Source organism: Oryctolagus cuniculus, chromosome 5 (assembly GCF_964237555.1).
Source record: "Oryctolagus cuniculus chromosome 5, mOryCun1.1, whole genome shotgun sequence".
NCBI lineage: Eukaryota > Metazoa > Chordata > Mammalia > Lagomorpha > Leporidae > Oryctolagus > Oryctolagus cuniculus.
The window spans coordinates 144713304-144732862 of record NC_091436.1 but is presented as its reverse complement, the minus strand read 5'-3'; the positions used below and the strand labels follow the sequence as shown (position 1 = coordinate 144732862).

Below are 19559 nucleotides of genomic sequence, written 5' to 3'. Positions count from 1 at the left end.
TATTAACCCCCTCCTCCCGATAATCTCCCAAATCCCCAGGGTGTGATAACCACCTCACTTCCTCTGGGCAGTCATTCATTACCTAATTTATGTCTTACACAAAGAGGGATGAGCTAATGTGCCTTATCAGATTAAAAAAAAAATCCAACAAAGGTCACCATGAGTGACAGCCCAACGGGACAGGATCCTAGCAAATCCACTCTGCCTCCACAGGCCGGGGCTTCTAAATGCCTATAAAGCTACCAACCACAGCCGGAGCTCAGCGGCTCATCCACAGCTTTATGTTGCTAAAGCAAACAGTCTGTGCAGAAGAATGACAGAATTACTCTCCTTTCTGATTGCCCTTCTCTCTGCATCCTGATAAACTCACCATTAGCTTTCCTGTTGGGATTCAGCCCTGACTGGCTAGCTTCAGGCTGTCAACTCAAGCAGACTCTGATGCTATCACACACACCATGCCTCTCCTTCCTTCCCTGGTGGCTTACTCTGCATCAGCAGCTATTTCCAGCTCTGACAGCAGCCTTCACAGGCTGGCCGGGGTGGCATTACCATGGTAATTTCACTGCCATGGAACGGCTCATGCGACAAAGTAAAGGTGGGTTTTCGCCTCATTTCTCTATCTCTAGTAAGAAAAGCGACTCAGAAAGCTGCTGGTAACAAAAGAGTAATCCTGTAGGTATCAGCATCTGGTCAGTTTTTACCTCTGGACATCAACCATATTTGGACAGATATTTTAGTTGAGTTCAAGCCCACACAGTTCTACTGAAATTAAAAGCACATATTCTTTTGGCTGCTTTTGAGTTTGGTGGCAAAGACCATCAACCCATCTAGCATCATCAACAAGAGCAAAATCTTAGGTACCTTGATGAAGTAGTAATATCAAGTTAATTTGGAGAAGATTACAAAAATGAGCCATTGGTTAGATTCTAATGTTCCACTCTTTGCTGAAACTGTCAATCCAGATCACTGGGAAATATCCCTACTAAATGAAAACACAACTCAGCATGATACAAACAATGAAAATTTGTTTCACCTTTTACTTCTGTTGTCACTATTCTTCTGTTCTCAAGATACATTTAGGAATTACTTAAAAATCCATGAAAAATACTTGTTCCATACATGCAATTAACAGTAGTTACTCAACAGATGTGTTCTAGCTGCCTTTGCATTAAGAAAAAAACCTACAACTTTCATTATTTCAAAACAGGCATTTCATTTTACCTTAGGGCCAGAGTTGGTTTATTGCATTATGTTATCTGTCAATGTGGCCCCTGACAATAGAACGTAGCACCACCACTCACGGCCAGATCTTTCAGGAAGATCCAGCAGCCCTGACAGAGCAGTGCTGTGACATTTTCTGGGCATGGACTTAAGCAACACTTGGGAGTTTGGCTTTGTTCATTCGTTTGCCTTTCCTTTACAATTTCCAGACCTGCCACAAGCACCAAGTAATTTATCCAATGCATGCTCCGAGATCAAAGTCACTCCTTTGTTTGGCAAGTTAAAAATATTGGATAATAATTTGACACTTCATAGTTACGTTAAAACATCACATAGGCAAAAAGGATGAATTCATAATAACAAAGCTCTGATACTTGTATGCACATATCTATATCTATTTAAATCCAAATGCATCAAAAACATTTATCTGTTAGATTTTTAAGTGTTTTATGTGGTTATTTTATTTACTAGAAAGGTAGACACACACACACACACACAGAGAGAGAGAAAGAGAGAGAGAGAGAGAGAGACTTTCAGCCAAAAATACTACAGCGGATCTCATGTGAGCAATCACAAAAAAAAAACAGTTTACTATGATAAGTGTTGGAGTTTCAGGAACTTTTTACTAAAACTCTGGACTGTACTGATTAACACTGAAATCTTCTGCTCAGTTACCTACCCGTGAATGCTTTTCCTCATTTCATCCTCACAATAACTCCATAGGTAGGAACTATTATCCCTATTTCAAACATAAAAAAATGGGTTTAGAAAGTTTAACTGCCATCCCCCAAGCACCTAACTGGACAAATTGGTTTAATGAGAATTCACTGTGGATTTTATCAGGTTGGTTTTCCAGGAATCACCCAGAAGGAGACAAAAGATCTGCAAAGACACAGGTGAACTGTTTTTCTTTTTTCTTTTTTTTTTTTAAGAGTTATTTATTTATTTGCAAGTCAGAGAGAGAGAGAGAGAGAGAGAGAGAGAAACCTTCCATCCATTTGTTCATTCCCTAAATGGCTGCAACGGCCGGAGCTGGGCCAGACAGAAGCCAGGAGCCAGGAGCTTCTTCTGGGTCTCCTGCATGGGTGCATGATCTTCCACTGCTTTCCCAGGCCATAGCAGAGAGCTGGATCGGAAGTGGAGCAGCCGGGACTTCAACCAGTGCCTAATATAGGATGCCAGTAGGCCGGCGCTGTGGCTCACTAGGCTAATCCTCTGCTTGTGGCGCCGGCACCCCAGGTTCTAGTCCTGGTTGGGGTGCCGGATTCTGTCCCGGTTGTCCCTCTTCCAGCCCAGCTCTCTGCTGTGGCCCGGGAGAGCAGTGGAGGATGGCCCAAGGGCTTGGGCCCTGCATCTGCATGGGAGATCAGGAGGAAGCTCCTGGCTTTGGATAATTTTATTAAAATCACCCACTAGTAATCTGGTTCTCTCCCTCCAGATAATTAGCTGAAATCCCAAGATAATTGCCACTAGCCTTTCTTGTTTGGTTGAAAATGAACAAATTATTAACAAATATGGTGGCCGCTCTGTGCATTAGAAAATTCTGACAGGGTGAGTGAGCAGAGGAGTAGCTGGGAGGAGTCTCTCGCCCTCCTTCCCCTTCCAAGTCTTCAGACTGTAGTCAGACAAGCAAGGAAGGAAAGAGAAGCAGCTTTAGATTCCTGCTCCCTGCACATCAGAAAGCAGTCAGTCCGTCCTCCCTCCCTCCCTCCCTCCTTCCCTCCCTCCCTTCCTTCCTTCCTCCCTCCCTCCCTCTCTTCCTTCCTTCCTTTCTTCTTTTTTTCCCCCTCTCCCTCCACCTTCTTGGAGGAGTACAAAACCTCGTCTTACTGGTTTTTTTTTATTTTAAAGATCTATTTTCATTCTATGTGAAAGGTAGACACACACACAGACAATGCGTGTAGAAGAAGATACCTATCTTCCATCACTGGTTCAATCCCTAAATGTCCACAACAGTGGGGGTTGGGCCAGGCCAAAGCAGGGGCCCAGAACCATGCATGGCAGGGATTCAACTACATTAGCCATCACTTGCTGCCTTCCAGGGTGTGTGTTAGCAGAAGCTGAAATCCAGGTCTCAAACCCAAGTCCAATACGAGATGTGGGCACCACAAGCAGTGTCTCACCTGCGGGACCAAACACCCTCCCTTCAGTCTTTCTGATGAGTAAAATCTACACGGCAATCAATGACCAGAAATCATCTTCCCTGATGCTGGAAAACTTAGAGTTAACTTTTCCTCTGTGTACTGGTGGACATGAATTGCATGTGTATGTGTGCACTTGTGCACACAGACACACACACACACATACAGGTCATTCATTGTCAGGTCTCAGCAGCACAAGAAATGCTGGAGAAATATGGCAAGAGTGTGGCAGGAAGGGAGAAAACCTGCTGTTCTTATGACACGACAGCTGGGGGTTGCCACGGCCCAGGTGCTTCTCACCTGTTCCTGCACCATATCTACAGGCTAGGGGAGAAGCCTCCCAAGAACCTCCCAGGTGCCTGCCGTTTTCCTCGGGGGGTGGTACCCATCCAGGACACCTGTGGCAGAGTTTTGTGATCTCCAATGACAGAGATCATTACAGATCTTATTTCTCATCTCTCCTGTATGATGTGAGAAGTCTCAAGACCACAGTACACTTGTTCATTTTACCTCTCCCTAGTCACAGAAACATGTTCTAAGGTCATACTTTGATTTAAAAAACACCTATGAATAACCGTGCAGTGTGCCTCTTGTGTATAATGTCTGTAAAAAGGACTTTGGATGATGAATAAAGGAATAGCTCAGGTCTAGAGCCCCTAGACAGGTTACCAAGGCATCGCTGTGGGTTATTTTTCACGTTTGTGAACTAGAAACGACAGACTTTGTCTCTACAAGGAAATTGTTTTGTGTGTCAGGGTGAAGGCCTCCTGGAAATTTTCTACATGAAGGTCCTGCCATCAGTTGCAAGGAGATGCATCTGATAAATGGTCACGAAACTTCCTAGGTAATAATGTTATTAAGGACTGGGCCTTTCTGGCCTCAAGATTAATTATATAAATTACAACCAGAGAGACAAGAAAAACATGAGATGGTCTGCAAATGTGTTGTCACATGTTCTAGGTCCTGAGTGTTTCATATATCTACCAATGGGAGGGGTGTGTCTGAACTTCAAGGGGTGACCCACTGTGTGCCATGAAATTGATTTAGTGGGTCATGCCTGGTCTTAACAAAAGAAGAGAAAAATGACACAGCAAAATAATGAAACAGAAGAAAAACATCAGAAGGCAGAGCACACGGTAAGAATGACTGTTGTTTCGTAAAACTGGGTGTTGAAGTAAAATATATTTTTTAAATGGGTTATGGTTGAAAATTTTGAAAGCTCTTATATTACAGAGTACAAGAGATCTGTTCTTCAGTGCCTAAATGAGAAAGGAAATTCGAGGCTGGAAGCCATCATTGTCAATCAGGGCTGTAGGCAAATTCCTTTTCTAGCTTCCCCCAGGGTAGATAAAGGGGTGTCACTGGAGGAACTGGGGGTACATGTCAGTCTGTGGCCCACAATCCTACTTAAAAACAGTTATTTTGTAGTCTAGAAAGAAGGAACTCAAGGCAATCTGTATTAGTCTTCTATATCTGCGAAACAAATTTCCACGAACTCAGTGGCTTCAAACAATACTCACTCATCATTTCACAGCTTCTGTGGCTCAGAAAGTCAAGGCGGTGCTAGGGCCACTGCCCAGGGTCTCACAAGGTGGAAATGGGCCACAGCTGATCACTGACACTGATTTAGCCGTGCCCTAGGCTTTGGCAAGGAAAGTGCTTACTCTCATTTGCAGGCTCCCAGGCACCCCTGGCAGGGCCACCTCCCTACAATATCTTCCCTCCCTAATGCCTGAAACTCCTGTTAAAGACGGATTTCTCTTGGTGCATGGTTAGCCTAGAGGTTAAGATGCCAGTGTTCCATTTCTGAGTGCCTGGGTTGGATTCCTGGCCCCAGTTTCTGATCCCAGTTTTCTGCCAACGTGCACCCAGAGAGGCAGCAAGTGATGGCTTAAGTAGTCGGGTCCCTGCCACCCACTGGGAGACCAGGATTGAGGTCCTGGCTCATGGTTTTAGCCTGACCCAAACCCAATCTCAGCCATTTGGGGAGTAAACCACTGTATAGGATTTCTCTCTCACAAATAAATATTTAAAGTGCATTCTCCACCCTTTTCTCTCAGATCTGCATTACAATTGCAATTACTCATGTAATTATTTACTAGAAATTAAGCTCACTGGCCAGCGCCGCGGCTCACTAGGCTAATCCTCCGCCTTGCGGCGCTGGCACACTGGGTTCTAGTCCCAGTCGGGGCGCCGGATTCTGTCCTGGTTGCCCCTCTTCCAGGCCAGCTCTCTGCTGTGGCCTGGAAGTGCAGTGGAGGATGGCCCAAGTGCTTGGGCCCTGCACCCCATGGGAGACCAGGAGAAGCACCTGGCTCCTGCCTTCGGATCGGCGCGGTGTGCCGGCCGCAGCGTGCTGGCTGCGGCGGCCATTGGAGGGTGAACCAACAGCAAAAGGAAGACCTTTCTCCCCGTCTCTCTCTCACTGTCTACTCTGCCTGTAAAAAAAAAAAAAAAAAAAAAAAAAAAAAGAAAGAAATTAAGCTCACTGTAATAGGGATAAGATTTTGGAGATGTTTGTCACTGCAGCATAACACAGCCTGCTTTGATAAAGAAATGTTAGGAGAAAAAAAAATATGGGTTTGATATTTGGCTGCTAAGAGAATTCGAGCTTGTGGGGGGTTTTCTGGTAATGATCTCCATGGTCTTGTTGCTCAAGTGTAGTGACAGAGCAGCAGTCTCAGCACTGTCCAGGAACTTACTAGAAATACCGGCTAATGAGCCCAATCAGAAACCTGCTGGACCAGACTCCTCATTTTAACAAGATCCCCAGGTATCCCATCCAAGAGTGTTGTTTCAGAAGCAGTGGTCTACAGGCAGCTGGAAATGCAATTCTAAAGCATCTTAAATACATCTGAGCTCAATGTGTAATGGGGCTAGCACGGCACGGGTCCTCACAGTGTGGTCCCTGGGCCGGCAGCATCTCCATCCACTGAAGATTTGTTTATTTGTTTTTTTTTTTTTTTAAATTTATTTATTTATTTGAAAGAGTTACACAGAGGGAGAATGAGAGGCAGAGAGAGAAAGGTCTTCCACCTGCTGGCTCACTCCCCAGTTGGCCGCAATGGCCAGAGCTGTGCCGATCCAAAGCCAGGAGCCAAGAGCTTCCTCTGGGTCTCCTATGAGGGTGCAGGAGCCCAAGGACTTGGGCCATCTTCTGCTGCTTTCCCAGGCCATAGCAGGGAGCTGGGTTGGAAGCAGAGCAGCAGGGACTCAAACTGGTGCCCGTAGGGGATGCTGGTACTGCAGGCGGTGACTTTACCCGCTACGCCACAGCACCAGCCCCAAGATTTGTTTATTTGTTATCTGAAAGGCAGAGTTGCAAAAAAGAAAGAAGGAGAAACAGAGACAAAGAGATCTTCCATCTGCTGATTCACTCGCCAAATGGCAGCAATGGCCAGGGTTAGGCCCGTCCAAAGCCAGGAGCCAGGAGCTTCTTCTGTGTCTCCCACGTGGGTGGCAGGGGCCCAAGGACCTGGGCCATCTTCTGCTGCCTTCTCAGGCACATTAGCAGGAAGCTCAATTGGAAGTGGAGCAGGCAGGACTCGAACAGGCACCCATATGGGCTGCTGGCGTTGCAGGTGGCAGCTTTGCTACAACACTGGTCTCTCAATGAAGATTCTTTAGAGCTTCAGATTACCAGGGCTGAACCCAGACCTATTGAATGGGGAACTCTGAGAGTTAGATCCAGCAATTTCTATTTTAGCAACCCTTCACAGAATGTGCACGCACATGAAAGTTTTCTTGACAATCCCTGCTGACTATCAACAAGAGCTGAAATTACAGTAGTTGATTCTTAAGCGGAAGACAAGGACAATTACAATACTGTTCCCATGAGAAAATGCGATGTGTTACAACATAATGTTCTTTATGCACAGGGTGGCCATGGACTGTGATCCCCACTGTGGTGGTGACCTGTCAAACCTACTTTTCTAGCAGGTGGATGTTCCAGGACAGATCTCTGGATGAAGAGGACAGGGAAGGAGAAGGATAGGACAGAAAGGCAGAGAGGCAGCAACACTGCTTCGCGCTCTGCCACCCTGACGCTCCTGAGCCTTGCTGCATGGGAAAACCATGAGAAAGAAGCGCCATGGGGACCCTTCTGGCTGTGCCTCCCTGGAAATCCACCTCTCTCTTTCATCAGGAATGAACCAGAATCAGATCGCACACCCAGGTGCCTGAAGACAATCAGCAGTCCAACCCCTTGCTTCCTTTGGGATATCACAGACCCAGGGCATCCATTCACTGTTTTCATTGGTTTGCATCTTCATCCAAGATTTAGTGAGTGCCTTTTCTGTGCAAGGTATCCAAGGCAACAGGGAGGCCTCTTGCTCTGGACTTGGGAAAGGGCCTCTTCCCCTTGAGACTCTCAACTGAAATCACCCGTCTTTCCACGTCAGGCACAGAAAACGAGCATCAAACCATGACTTTCTAGTTTCACGTTCCTCTTCCATCAAGAGGGTTTGAGAAGGCCAAGGAGAAAAATGCATCCACAGTGACTCATAGAACATTTCCATCCCTAGACGGCCCCTAACCCAGACTGTGCATCAACTCCTTACAGCACATGGGGGGAGCCATACACCCAGCTCTGGTTATGTCAGACTCACCTGGAGGACCACACAACTCTCAAAGCAGAGGCCACTCCTCAGACCAAGTAAGTCAAAACCCATTGAGTGGGACCCAGGCATTGCTATTTTAAGAAACTTTCCAGTTGGTTCCACTGTGCAGGAAAGGATAGGAATGACTATGCTAGGGAGGGGATCTAGGGTATTAGTTTTTGCCCCTTAATGGAGCTGAGTATCTGTCCCTGAAGGTCAAAGTCCTGGATTCTCAGTTCAGCTTCTGTATTTTCTTTTTCTTTTTTCTTTTCTTTTTTTTTTTTTTTTTTTTTTTTGGCCAGGCAGAATTAGCCAGTGATAGAGAGAGACAGAGAGAGAGTTATAGACAGTGAGAGACAGGGAGAAAGGTCTTCCTTTCATTGGTTCACTCCCCTAATGGCCGCCACGGCTGGTGCTGCGCTGATCCAAAGCCAGGAGCCAGGTGCTTCCTCCTGGTCTCCCGTGCGGGTGCAGGGACCCAAGCACTTGGGCCGTCCTCCACTGCACTCCCGGGCCATAGCAGAGAGCTGGACTGGAAGAGGAGTAACCGGGATTAGTACCCAGTGCCCCGACCAGGACTAGAACCCGGGGTCTGGAGCCACAGGTGGAGGATTAGCCAAGTGAGCCGTGGCGCTGGCCAGCTTCTGTATCTTCATGACTTTGCTTTGGAACTCAAAGTGAGTAATCACATTTAAACTATTGTATCACAGCAAATCTTTCCATTCATCTTTTAATTTTTATAATTGTTACCAAAATTTAGATACAGATTATATAGCCAAAGGAACAAGTTTTATTTTTTCCTATCTGGGGGTTTGTTAGCAATAGCTCTACTTTTCAATTGAAAACTTGCATTCATTACGTGATCAACTTGGTCAAAATAATGTGGTTATGAAGCCTTGGTAGAGGGAATGCAATGCAATTGCATGACACAGTGTCAGTGGTTTAGGCAGGTGGTAGTGGGGCCTGGGTTTACAGAATAGGAAAGTCTAGTGCCCTAGAAAATGAGAAGAATCCCCAGCCACCGCTTTGCTCTTAAATCTGCTCTTGTCATTTGCATACACAAATTTATTCTGGGCCTTACATGGCAATGTTACAGTAGGTTAAAAGTCACTAACATCATAATATAGATTGAGTATCCCTAATTCGAAATGTGAAATATAAAATGCTCCAAAATTGGAAGCACTCAGTGCCACAAGGGGACAATTTCACACCATGAAACTTTGTTTCCTGCCCCAAATTATGAAAAATATACTCTAAGATCACTTTCAGGTTAGGTGTATGAAATATATATGAAACACAAACAAATTTCATGTTGCGACTTTGGTCCCATGGCCAAGAAATCTCATTATGCATATGCCTGTGCATATGCATATGCAAATTTTCCAAAGTTGGAAAAGAATCCCAAACCTGAAACAGTTCTGGTTGCCACGATTCAGAAACAGGATACTCAACCTGCACTGGCAACATTGTTGCATTTAGCATCACATCCTCTAACATATCTAAATATCTTTAACTTAAGAAAGACTGATTCACATTCATGAAAGCAGGGAAAGGAGAGATGGAATATGCCTAAGGATAAGGAGCCTTCCAGAACTTCATGGACAATGGAATGCAAAGACAGGTTTAGTTTGGTGCAAAGTGATCTGAAACCCATGCCTAGTTTTTTCACAATCCACATTTTCCATGAATGTTTTGAAGGGCCCATATGCATGGATTTCAAAGTTTTTTGCACCAATGATAAACTTATTTTTTTCATTCTGTTTTCCACAGATGTTCTTAAGCCCCCTGGTGCTTAGAGATTCTTGGAGATTCTCTCCAGTTCTGGTGACTTTAGAACAGGGATCAGCACCATCATCACCGAGGAGTTTAATATTAAATGCAGAATCGCAGACCTATTCCAGCGTCATGAATCAGACTCTGCAATGAAGCTCCTAAGCTCCTTAGGTGTCCAAAAACCCAAGGCACTGGAGAAGCACTGAGTCAGCCTACAGATGCTACTCACCACTCTGGAGCTAATCAAATCATACACGGAATTTGTAGATGATCGTAGAGGTGAATAGTCTTTGAAAACAAAGCAGCAAAGAACTGGAACTAAAAATTTGTACCAAATGCTTCCTGGATTATAAAACTAATAAGAACAGGATACAGATGACATAAACAGATGGCTTAAACTGGTGATGTCCATTGTGACAGTATAATTTGGTCACAACTATAACATGCTTATCACTAGTCATTAGACAGAGAGAGTGCTTTTTTTTTTTGCAATTGATATACATTTTTAAAAAACGTGTCTACTAAGATTATGAATACAGAAGAAATGCTCCTTAGCATGGTTCATGTTAGACGGAGAATTTGCCCATACTCCAAGTCTCATGTTGGGGGTGTCTCTCACAGGTAAAGGTTCTGCTGGCTCCTTGCTTCCTGCCTGAGGAGCCCCTTCCCTCAGCAGCCCTGTTCCTCGGGGTGAGCTCTTACCTCCTGGGGTTGTTGGTACTGAGAGGCCATGAGAAGGAATGCCCGCTGCGCCTGGAAAGCACTGTGCACCATTTCTGCCTGGGAACAAAGATGGAGAAGGCAGTTTCAATGTTAAGAGCTCTTAACCAGAGAGTCACCCACCACAGGACTCAGTAATTCTGCCCCTAGGGACATGCCCAGGAAAAATGGAAGCAGATATCCATGCAGAGCTTGCAAACAAATGCTCGCAGCAGCATTATTCTTTGGAGCCAACACGGGGAAGCAAGCCGAATGCCCACCCACTGATGAGTGGCTAAACAAACCGTGATGGATCCACACGACAGAACATGACTCAGCATTCCACAGAAATGAAGGACTGACACGTGCTTCAACACAGAAGAAGCCTGAAAACATTATGCTGAGTGAATGAAGCCAGCCACAAAAGAGCATATTCATATGATCCCGTTTATAGGAAATGTTTGGAATAAGCACATCTACAGAGACAGAAAGTAGATTAGTGGTTGCCAGGGGTTGCCAGGAGGGAGTTCTGGGGGGGGGAGTGACCGCTAATGGGCTTGGGGTTTCTTCTGATGGTGATAAGAATGTCCTGGAGTTAGGCAGTGGTGATGCCCTCACCACATGGGGAGTATATGAGACTGAATTGTTGACTTAAAAAGGGTGAATGTTACAGGTGTGAATGCTATCTAAATAAAGCTGCTAAAAATATTTGAGTTCCAAAGTGCCATTATTTTCAAAGCATGACTCTCTCTTGTTCTTTCACACTGGGTCCCGAATCTGTTCTATTCCTTCCAGGGGAAGGAGGATCGTTCTTTAACTCACCTAGAGCCAATGTCTTCTACGATTCCTCACTATGATAGTTCTGGAAGAGATTTTTTTAATGCTGCGTGGGGCCCCAGCTGGACTCAACCCTTCCATCAAAATGATCTGTGCAGAAGGAGTACCTTCAAACACACTCTCCTATCCTTACCCTCTACTCACTCCTGATGTTTTATTAAAAAAAAAAAAAAAAAAAAAAAAAAAAAACTACAGAAATGTACCAGGAAGACAATAATCTCAAATACCTATATCACCCAGCATTAACTAACTTTTTTGAAAATTTTCTCTAGCCTTTAAGAAAATCTAGTTGTTTTCACAAGATAAGGCATACTTATTTAGAATATTTTTTAATGCAGAAACATTCAAAGATTAGTTTTTGAAAAAATAACTCACAACCTGGAAGTGATCATTAGCAACGTTAGATGACATCATTGTAACCACTGCTTAAGAATATGTTCAGAGAAAAAAAATATGTTCAGACTTATGGAATGGGGCCATACCTAGTGTTCTTATTATTTTTTAAAAAGCATAACATTTAATTATTATTCAGGGGATGGTGCTGTGCTGTGACATAGCAGGTAAAGTTGCCACTGCAGTGCTAGCATCCCATATGGGTTCCAGTTTGGGTCCTGGTTGTTTCACTTCTGACCCAGCTCTCTGCTATGGCCTGGGAAAGCAATAGAAGATCACCCAAGTCCTTGGGCCCCTGCACCCACATGGGAGACCTGGAAGAAGCTCCTGGCTCCTGGCTTTGGATCAGCCCAGCTCCAGCTGTTGTAGCCATTTGGGGACTGAACCAGTAGATGGAGATCTCTCTCTCTCTCTCTGCCTCTGTAACTCTGCCTTTCAAATAAATAAATAAATCTTTAAAAAATTATTGTTGAATAGTAGAGATGAAAAAGAAAAAGAACTGTTAAAGTTCAAAGAAAACTCCCTGTATTAGAAGTTATTATTTCCTAAATGATTGATCTAAGGTAAAAATATACAAAATATTAATAAGCTGGAAATGTGTTTGCATTGTTATACAATAATTTTAGACAGTATTGGTCAACTTCCTGGGAAAGATGAGAACAGAAGTACTTTTACATTTTTCCATTTCTGGCCCCCTGTTTCCATATTTTTCAGTTATTATTTTGTCCAGTTGATGACATTCATATTCAGTCTGCAACATTAGTTTCCACTGTTGTTTAGTAGTACTTCCACATTTAAACCACTCTAGTGGTTTAAATAGTGTCTCCATTTCCAAATTATTTTGATGTATTTTTTCAAAGATTTATTTAATTTTATTTTAAAGAAAGAGCAATGGCAGGTGGGAGAGTTAGAGATAGAGAGAGAGAGATCTTCCAACTGCTGGTTCACTCCCCAGATGGAACTGTATCCGGGTCTCCCATGTGGATGGCAGGGGCCCAAGTACTTGAGCCATGTTCCCTGCTTTCCCACATGCATTAGCAGGGAGCTGGATTGGAAGTGGAGCAGCTGGGACTCCAACTAGCACCCATATGGGATGTCAGCATCACGGGCAGTGGCTTAACCCACGGCTCCACAACGCCGGCCCTTTGCTATGTTTATAATTGGCTGCACTGTCCATATCAAGTATTTTCTTCACCAAGAGCTTCAGTTCTTTCAGGTTTGAGCACGTCCTCCTGCTGTCTTTACATTCTCACGTCTTGTCTGGATACTTCCTCTGGGTCACTTCCTTCTCTGTTCTCAGAGAGCATGGCACTAGGAGTGGCAGTGCAGATGCCCGAGCTGAGCTTGACTTTTTACTCGCCTTTAGGAAACTGACTTATTCTGGCTCGACACCTAAAGAATTATTTCCTTGTTCTTGAGGTTTAATAGCTTCCCTGAGATATGTTTGGGTCTTGAGCATTCTATATTTTAGCCCCTGGAATAGACTTGGTCCTTTTTCCATCTCTGGGCAATTTTCTTCTTATATTTTTTTCAATACATCTTCTGTCCCATTTGTTATAGCTTCTACTGAGGGACTCCGATCATTATCCTCATATTGTATAATATTTGCATGTCTTCATATCTTTTAGATTATCTCTGTGTTTAACATCCTTGTCTGTCATCTGTATTCACTACCATTATATGAACACTTTTTCCCCGTTGTCAGCAAATTTTCAACTGGCATCCTACACAATGCTTCTAAGTTATCTATCACTTCCATATTAGCATATCTGGTTCTTGGTTTGTTAGACTTCCTATTTCCTTTTTCTCTTCATTCATATTGTTTTACCACCTTGTCTTTAAACTATTTAAAAAATGCTTTTATATTCTTAAGTTTGGAGAGTGTAGGTTATCCCCTTATTAAACCATTGTGAAGAATTTGCTTCTTTTTCTTACATTTCCATCTTCCTAGGGGGTGAGCTCTGTCTGTCTACTTTGCATGCTGGTTCCTACTAGATGTAGCTGCCATGCCAATTCTCTTCCATCTTGCTTATGCCTCATCGGCTCCGTCCAGATAGTTTAATTTTTCTGATAAAATGTGGTAATTCCTTGAGTCTCTTGTAGCCCCTAGAAACCAGTGTCTCCTCCCTTTTGAGCAGCAGTTTGAGGGCTAAATGCTGTGCAGGCTCTCTCTACTCTTCTAGGTTGGATGAGCCAGGGGTGAGGAAAAGGAGCAGCTTAGCTAAGGTGATGCCCAGTCTTCACTAGAGCCTTTGGGTGCAGCTCATTCTTCTGAGAATTAGTTAACCGACTCAGGCCAGGAACCCAATCTGGGTCTCCTACGTGTGTGGCAGGGATGGCAAGGGCTCAACCACTTGAGCCATCACCCTCTGCCTCCCATTGTGCACATTAGCAGGAAACTGGATTGGAAGAGGAGGAGCTGGGACTTGAATCAGGCACTCCCATATCAGATGCAGGCATCCCAAGCAGCATCAAACACCTGCTGCACCAAACACCTTCAGGGCACTATCTTCTCTTCTCTTTGTCCTGATCTTTGGATTCAGTGACTACATTGCTCACAATGCTCAGATGTCGGATATTCCTTGGGGAAGAACAGAGGGATTTCGCGTCTCACTGTACTGTCAGCCATTACGACCTGCAGAATGTGAAGCTAGCTCTGAGCCGCGTGAATGCTTTGTCATGTATCAAATACGTCTTTTCACAGTGACTCAGAAGGACTCTTGTCAGTCTGTAATGTCCACTTTTTAAAGAAAAAAAAACTACAAAATACAACTTTCCACAGCTTGACTAAAAATAAAGCAACTGCAGTTCTCCCAGCAGTCGTGGTGCAGGAGCCTCCGCTGTCTTCATCCGTGCTAAGCCTTGCAGAGTCGATGGAGTTGTGGTTGCTGTGGGAACCGTGACTTCTGCAGCGCAAGGTGGCATGAACAATATTTTGCAGTTATCCCAGGATGAACACTGTCATCAGCCTTTTTTATTTTCTCTGGTAACAACGTTTAGCCTGTTGCTCGCAGAATGATTTTCTGGCAAGTTCTGATTTTCAAAGTTGGCAAATTTCACTAATTAGTCTCTTTCTCCAAATGGTCTTTTACTCAACAATAGGGCTGAGGCTGGAGCCACAAAGGCTGAACACGTAGATGTCTGCTCCCTTTTCATTTGGCTTATGTAGACAAAACCTTTCTAAGGATTAGACTGCACCCCTCTCCTTTCAGCTCCATGGAAGTCTGGGCATAATTCATAAATACTAACCCACATTCTCTGATAACCTCATCAGTCTTGTCAAAGGACTTTCATTCCAACTTGAGATATTCCGGTCCACTTTTTATTCCTTCTGGAAAGTTCCATGATCCCTCCCCCATCCCCCATCAGACAGCACCCTGTTTAGGGGCAATTTTACTGAACCTGCTGAGTCTGATAACTGGAAAGAGAGAATTTGGCTCACTCAGGCAGTTCCCAACATTGTGAAAGGAAAAGCCAAACGTAGGGGTTTTTCAGGAACGACAAATAATCGATGGTTTTTGCTGAGTGTGTCCATCACACGTGTGCAGGGCTCAGAGAGCCTCCAGGGCCTTTGAGAGGGGACGTGTGCATTCAGCTGCCTGTGAGCACGTGTGTACAGAGAGGAAAGAGCATTCTGGTAAAAGTCCAGCCGTGCATTTTGTTTGAATTCTATCAACTAGCGCTTGGGTAACTGGGGTTCTGGGACACACAGGTTGCTGGAACATCTACTGTTCTGCAGTCCAAGAGTGAAGAGTGTTGAATGAATGTTAGCAACCAATTTAAAGCCTTTGAGAGTCAGTAAGGAGACCTCAGCTAAATATGACTTGTTTTCCTCCAGTCCTCTTGGGAGAGAGAGCTGGCTCCCTGGGGAAGCCCAGTTGATGTCAGAATACTCATCAAAGCTTTGCATTGTTTAGCTGGAAAAAACTATAGGCTGCAAAGTCCCATGTGGGTGGCAAAACAGTGACTGGGTCCTGGTACCAGCTCCACTGGCACAGCTGAAACCAGGGGAAAGGGCACAGGCAAGATGTGGAAGATGAGAAAACCATGCAGCCTGGGGGCCCATGCTAGAGGCACTTCCAGAACCTTCTGGAACCACACTGACTCTCTTGCTGAGAGCTAGATGGCAAAGGGAACGGGGCCCTTCCTCCTCTGACAAGGACAGGAGATGGACATCTATTTACTTTGTACAGTTGGGAGACCCTGAGAGGCCACTGCCCATGCCATCCCCATAGACCCCCCCCCACAAAAGTGGCCTACCAGCATCCTCTATTTCATAATTAGAAATACTGTGTTTTCATATTATTTATTTTTTAAAACTTTTATTTTATTTGAAAGGCAGACACACACTTACACACACCAATACACACACGGATTTTGTCTGCTGGTACACTCCCCAAATTCCCACAGGAGCTGAGAACTCAACCCAGATATCCCACATGGGAAGCAGGGACCCAACTACCTGAGCCATCACCTGCTGCCTCTCAGGATGCACATTAGCAAGAAACTGGAATCAGGAGTGGAGCTGGGGCCGGCGCTGCGGCTCACTAGGCTAATCCTCCGCCTGCGGTGCCAGCACACCGGGTTCTAGTCCCGGTTGGGGCGCCAGATTCTGTCCCGGTTGCTCCTCTTTCAGTCCAGCTCTCTGCTGTGGCCTGAGAGGGCAGTGGAGGATGACCCAAGTGCTTGGGCCCTGCACCTGCATGGGAGACCAGGAGGAGGCACCTGGCTCCTGGCTTCGGATCGGCGCAGCGCCGGCTGCAGCGGTCATTTGGGGAGTGAACCAATGGAAGGAAGACCTTTCTCTCTGTCTCTCTCACTGTCTAACTCTGCCTGTCAAAAAAAACAAAACAAAACAAAACAAAACAAAAACAGTGGAGCTGGTACCGGGACCCAGTCACTACAACATGGGATGTCTTAATGGCTTCACCAAATACCCACTGCCCCTTCTCCTCAATGCGAGTGTATTCTTTAGGGGCCTCTACACTACTCTACAGGAGAAGTGCCTTGAGTTTCAATCAAGAGGTAAAGAGTGATCTAATAAATGAAAACAAGACAAGATACTGGACTCATAAAAATAAGTGACTGGATGCCAAAGATAAATTTCACCTGTTCCTGATTTTGCACTGAAGGTGCTTAATTTTGTAGACCAGACCATAAGCACCGACCGCATAGTCAGATTGTGAAAGTTATCTGAGCTGACATACTACGAACCTCACAGAAGGCTTAAGTCAGTGGTTCTTAACCTTGTGCATGTATCAGGATCACCTGCAGAGTTTGTTAAAACAGATTGCTGAGTCCCTCCTTCAGAGTTTTGGGTAGGCCCAAGCCTTTGCATTTCTTTTTCAAAAAATTATTTTATTTACTTGAAAGCGAGAGAGCGAGTGAGTTAGTTTCCCACCCACTGGTTCACTCCCCAAACAGCCAGGGTTGAGCCAAACAGAAGCAAGGAGCCAGGGACTCCATCTGGATGTCCCATTTGAGTGGCAGGAACCCACGTCCTTGAACTATCATCGCTGCCTCATAGGGGTGCACACTAGCAGGAAGCTGGAATTGAGAGAGGAGCTGGGACTCTCATGTAGGCACTCCAAAATGCGACACAGGTACCCCAAGGAGCTTCTTAACCACTGCTCCAGATGCTCCCTCCTGCATTTCTAACAAGTTCTCGGGCGAGGATGGTGCCTTCAGCTCAGACACTATACTTTGCAACCACTGGTCTAAATGATACTATCATATCTTTTGTCTCTCTTTTCTATCTTATTTTCATTAATAGCTGAGTTAGCAAAATAGCATAGGAGAACCACAGGCTCAGTATCATCCCAGAGGGCTCATTCCATTCATCCCTGGCACTTTTTCAAGTGTGGGGATGAAAGTCTGGAAAAAAAAATGAAGTTTTTTATACAAGGTCATAAGGCCAGTTAGTGGCCAAAATGAAGCAAGAATTCCTGACTCCTGATTCATTTCTCTTTTATTGCCAGGGGGAGACCTGAAGCACACAAAATGGGAAGGAAGCAAAAGGGGGTGAGGACAATGCAGGTGGAGAGAGCTAAATACAACTGCATCAGGCTAATGTTTCTTTGGAAAACACAGCAAGACTTTATATCTACCACTGCTTGCCTACTGGAAGAAGAGTGGTGTGCATGAGCCAAGCCAGTCATGGGAACTCTCACTACCAAAGGATATTTATAAAACGGCGGCATGAGCATTTTGCTTCGGCGTTGAGTGCAGGCAGCCATGGTAATCAGAAAGCACAAAGGAAGGAGGGAGAGGAGAGAAAACAAGAGCCCTGGGTAAAAAATGTGCTAATGGTGTTTGGGAGCAGATACTGCAGGCCAAGGCAAGACTGCTTCGTCCCTTCCCACTCACAGAGAGCACTTGATGCCTATTTTCCTATCATCACTCCAAGGGTTCTCATTTCTTACAAAGAGTTTGGATCGAGTCCACAACTTCTCCTGGCCTCCAAAGCCATGCACAAATGGACCCTCATCTTCTGGCACCACAGTCACGACTCCTCTGCAAGTACTCCCTGCTCCGGCCGGGGTGGTCTCCCAAGTACTCCAGGACTCTTCTCAAAAGAGCCCTGGGAAAGAAATCTATTTATAGACTCTGAACCTGCCTCACACAGCTCTGTTGGCCCTTGGAAAAAGAAATCAGGGTGTGGACAGGCTGATGAATTTCCCAACGTTGATGGGATGAGATAGGATAAGAGTGGGGTCTACTGACCCCGGCCTTCTGCCTGCTCCCTAATCCCACACTACTTACCACTGGGTTAACTCTGTGTGGATGGGTTCTTTCCCATTTCCTCAATGACACAGGAAGTCCTTAAAGAGTCAGGATTCTATGTGCTGTCTGTTATTTTGTATCATAGCATTGAATACAGCATATGGCATATAGCTACTTACTGCTGGACAAGGATCCCAGCACTAGGTGCAGGCCACTTGACATAATGAAATCCAGGAGTGACTTTCATGGTGAGTGCCCAGAGCAATAGATAGGGATATGGCCCTCCTCAAAGATAAAGGATAGAAATGAGTTCCCTGGTTGTTTCTGATGCTGTCTCCAGTGATACCAATCCAGCAATGAATCAATAACGTTAAGGGTGGGAGGTGGTTCCCTGGCCTACAGCATCTGACCCTGAAGAGACAGGTTCTCCAAAGTCACCAAGAGTGCTTCACACCCTACAGTGTTTTCTCCTGGTCTGTTCCATCTGTCAGCTTCCCATGTGTCTACTTCACAGTCCCATCTGACTCTGCCAATCTCAATCACCACCCTACCTGTTACCTGGCACATGACAGGTGCTTCAGAACTGCCTAGCGGATGGATGAACTTAGCATAGCATGACAGGACTGGAAGGTACATTGTTATGTGTGTTTCTTAAACAAGATTTATTTACTTATTTGAAAGACAGAGTTACAGAGAAACACAGAGAGATTTTCCATCTACTTGTTCACTTCCTAAATGGCTGCAATGGCCGGGGCTGAGCCAGGCTGAAGCCAGGAAGCTGGAACTCCATTCATCCAGGTCATCCACGTCATCCACGTGAGTGGCAGGGGTCCAAGCACTTGGGCCATCTTCCATTGCTTTCCCAGGTGAATTAACAGGAAGCCGGATTGGAAGTGCAGCAGCTGGGACTCCAACAGAGGCTCATACGAAATACTGGGCATTGCAGTTGGTGGCTTAATCTGCTGTGCCACAATGCCAACCTGAAACTCTTAAATGTTAAACCCAACAATTACAGATTGATCAGTAACTGATGGAAAATTGTACTACCTCTGAATTCTTACCACTTCTGTCATTAACTTCTGTAAGTTAAAAGATCTGCTCCCTTCCACTTTTCTTTTGTAAACAAAAAACTTGGGGGGGGGGGCAGGTGTTGTGGCATAGCAGGTAAAGTCAC

At 45.0% G+C, this 19559-nt stretch overlaps 1 protein-coding gene and 1 long non-coding RNA gene across 4 annotated transcripts in view; one reads left to right on the top strand and one right to left on the bottom strand.

The window, feature by feature from the left end:
• The window catches only part of CAP2 (cyclase associated actin cytoskeleton regulatory protein 2), a 160307-nt gene that overhangs the window by 87290 nt on the left and 53458 nt on the right, over positions 1-19559 (bottom strand). For 2 of the 3 annotated variants that reach the window (XM_002720865.5, XM_070074305.1), the window contains exon 4: positions 10436-10513. In XM_002720865.5, coding sequence (XP_002720911.2) covers positions 10436-10513 — 78 coding nt within the window. The remainder of the gene's footprint in view (positions 1-10435; positions 10514-19559) is intronic. The other variant, XM_070074307.1, reaches the window with a different exon arrangement.
• On the top strand, positions 7273-11140 carry LOC138849699 (uncharacterized). Its single transcript, XR_011388749.1, has 2 exons — positions 7273-8016; positions 9731-11140. It is a non-coding gene; the product is annotated as an uncharacterized lncRNA (long non-coding RNA).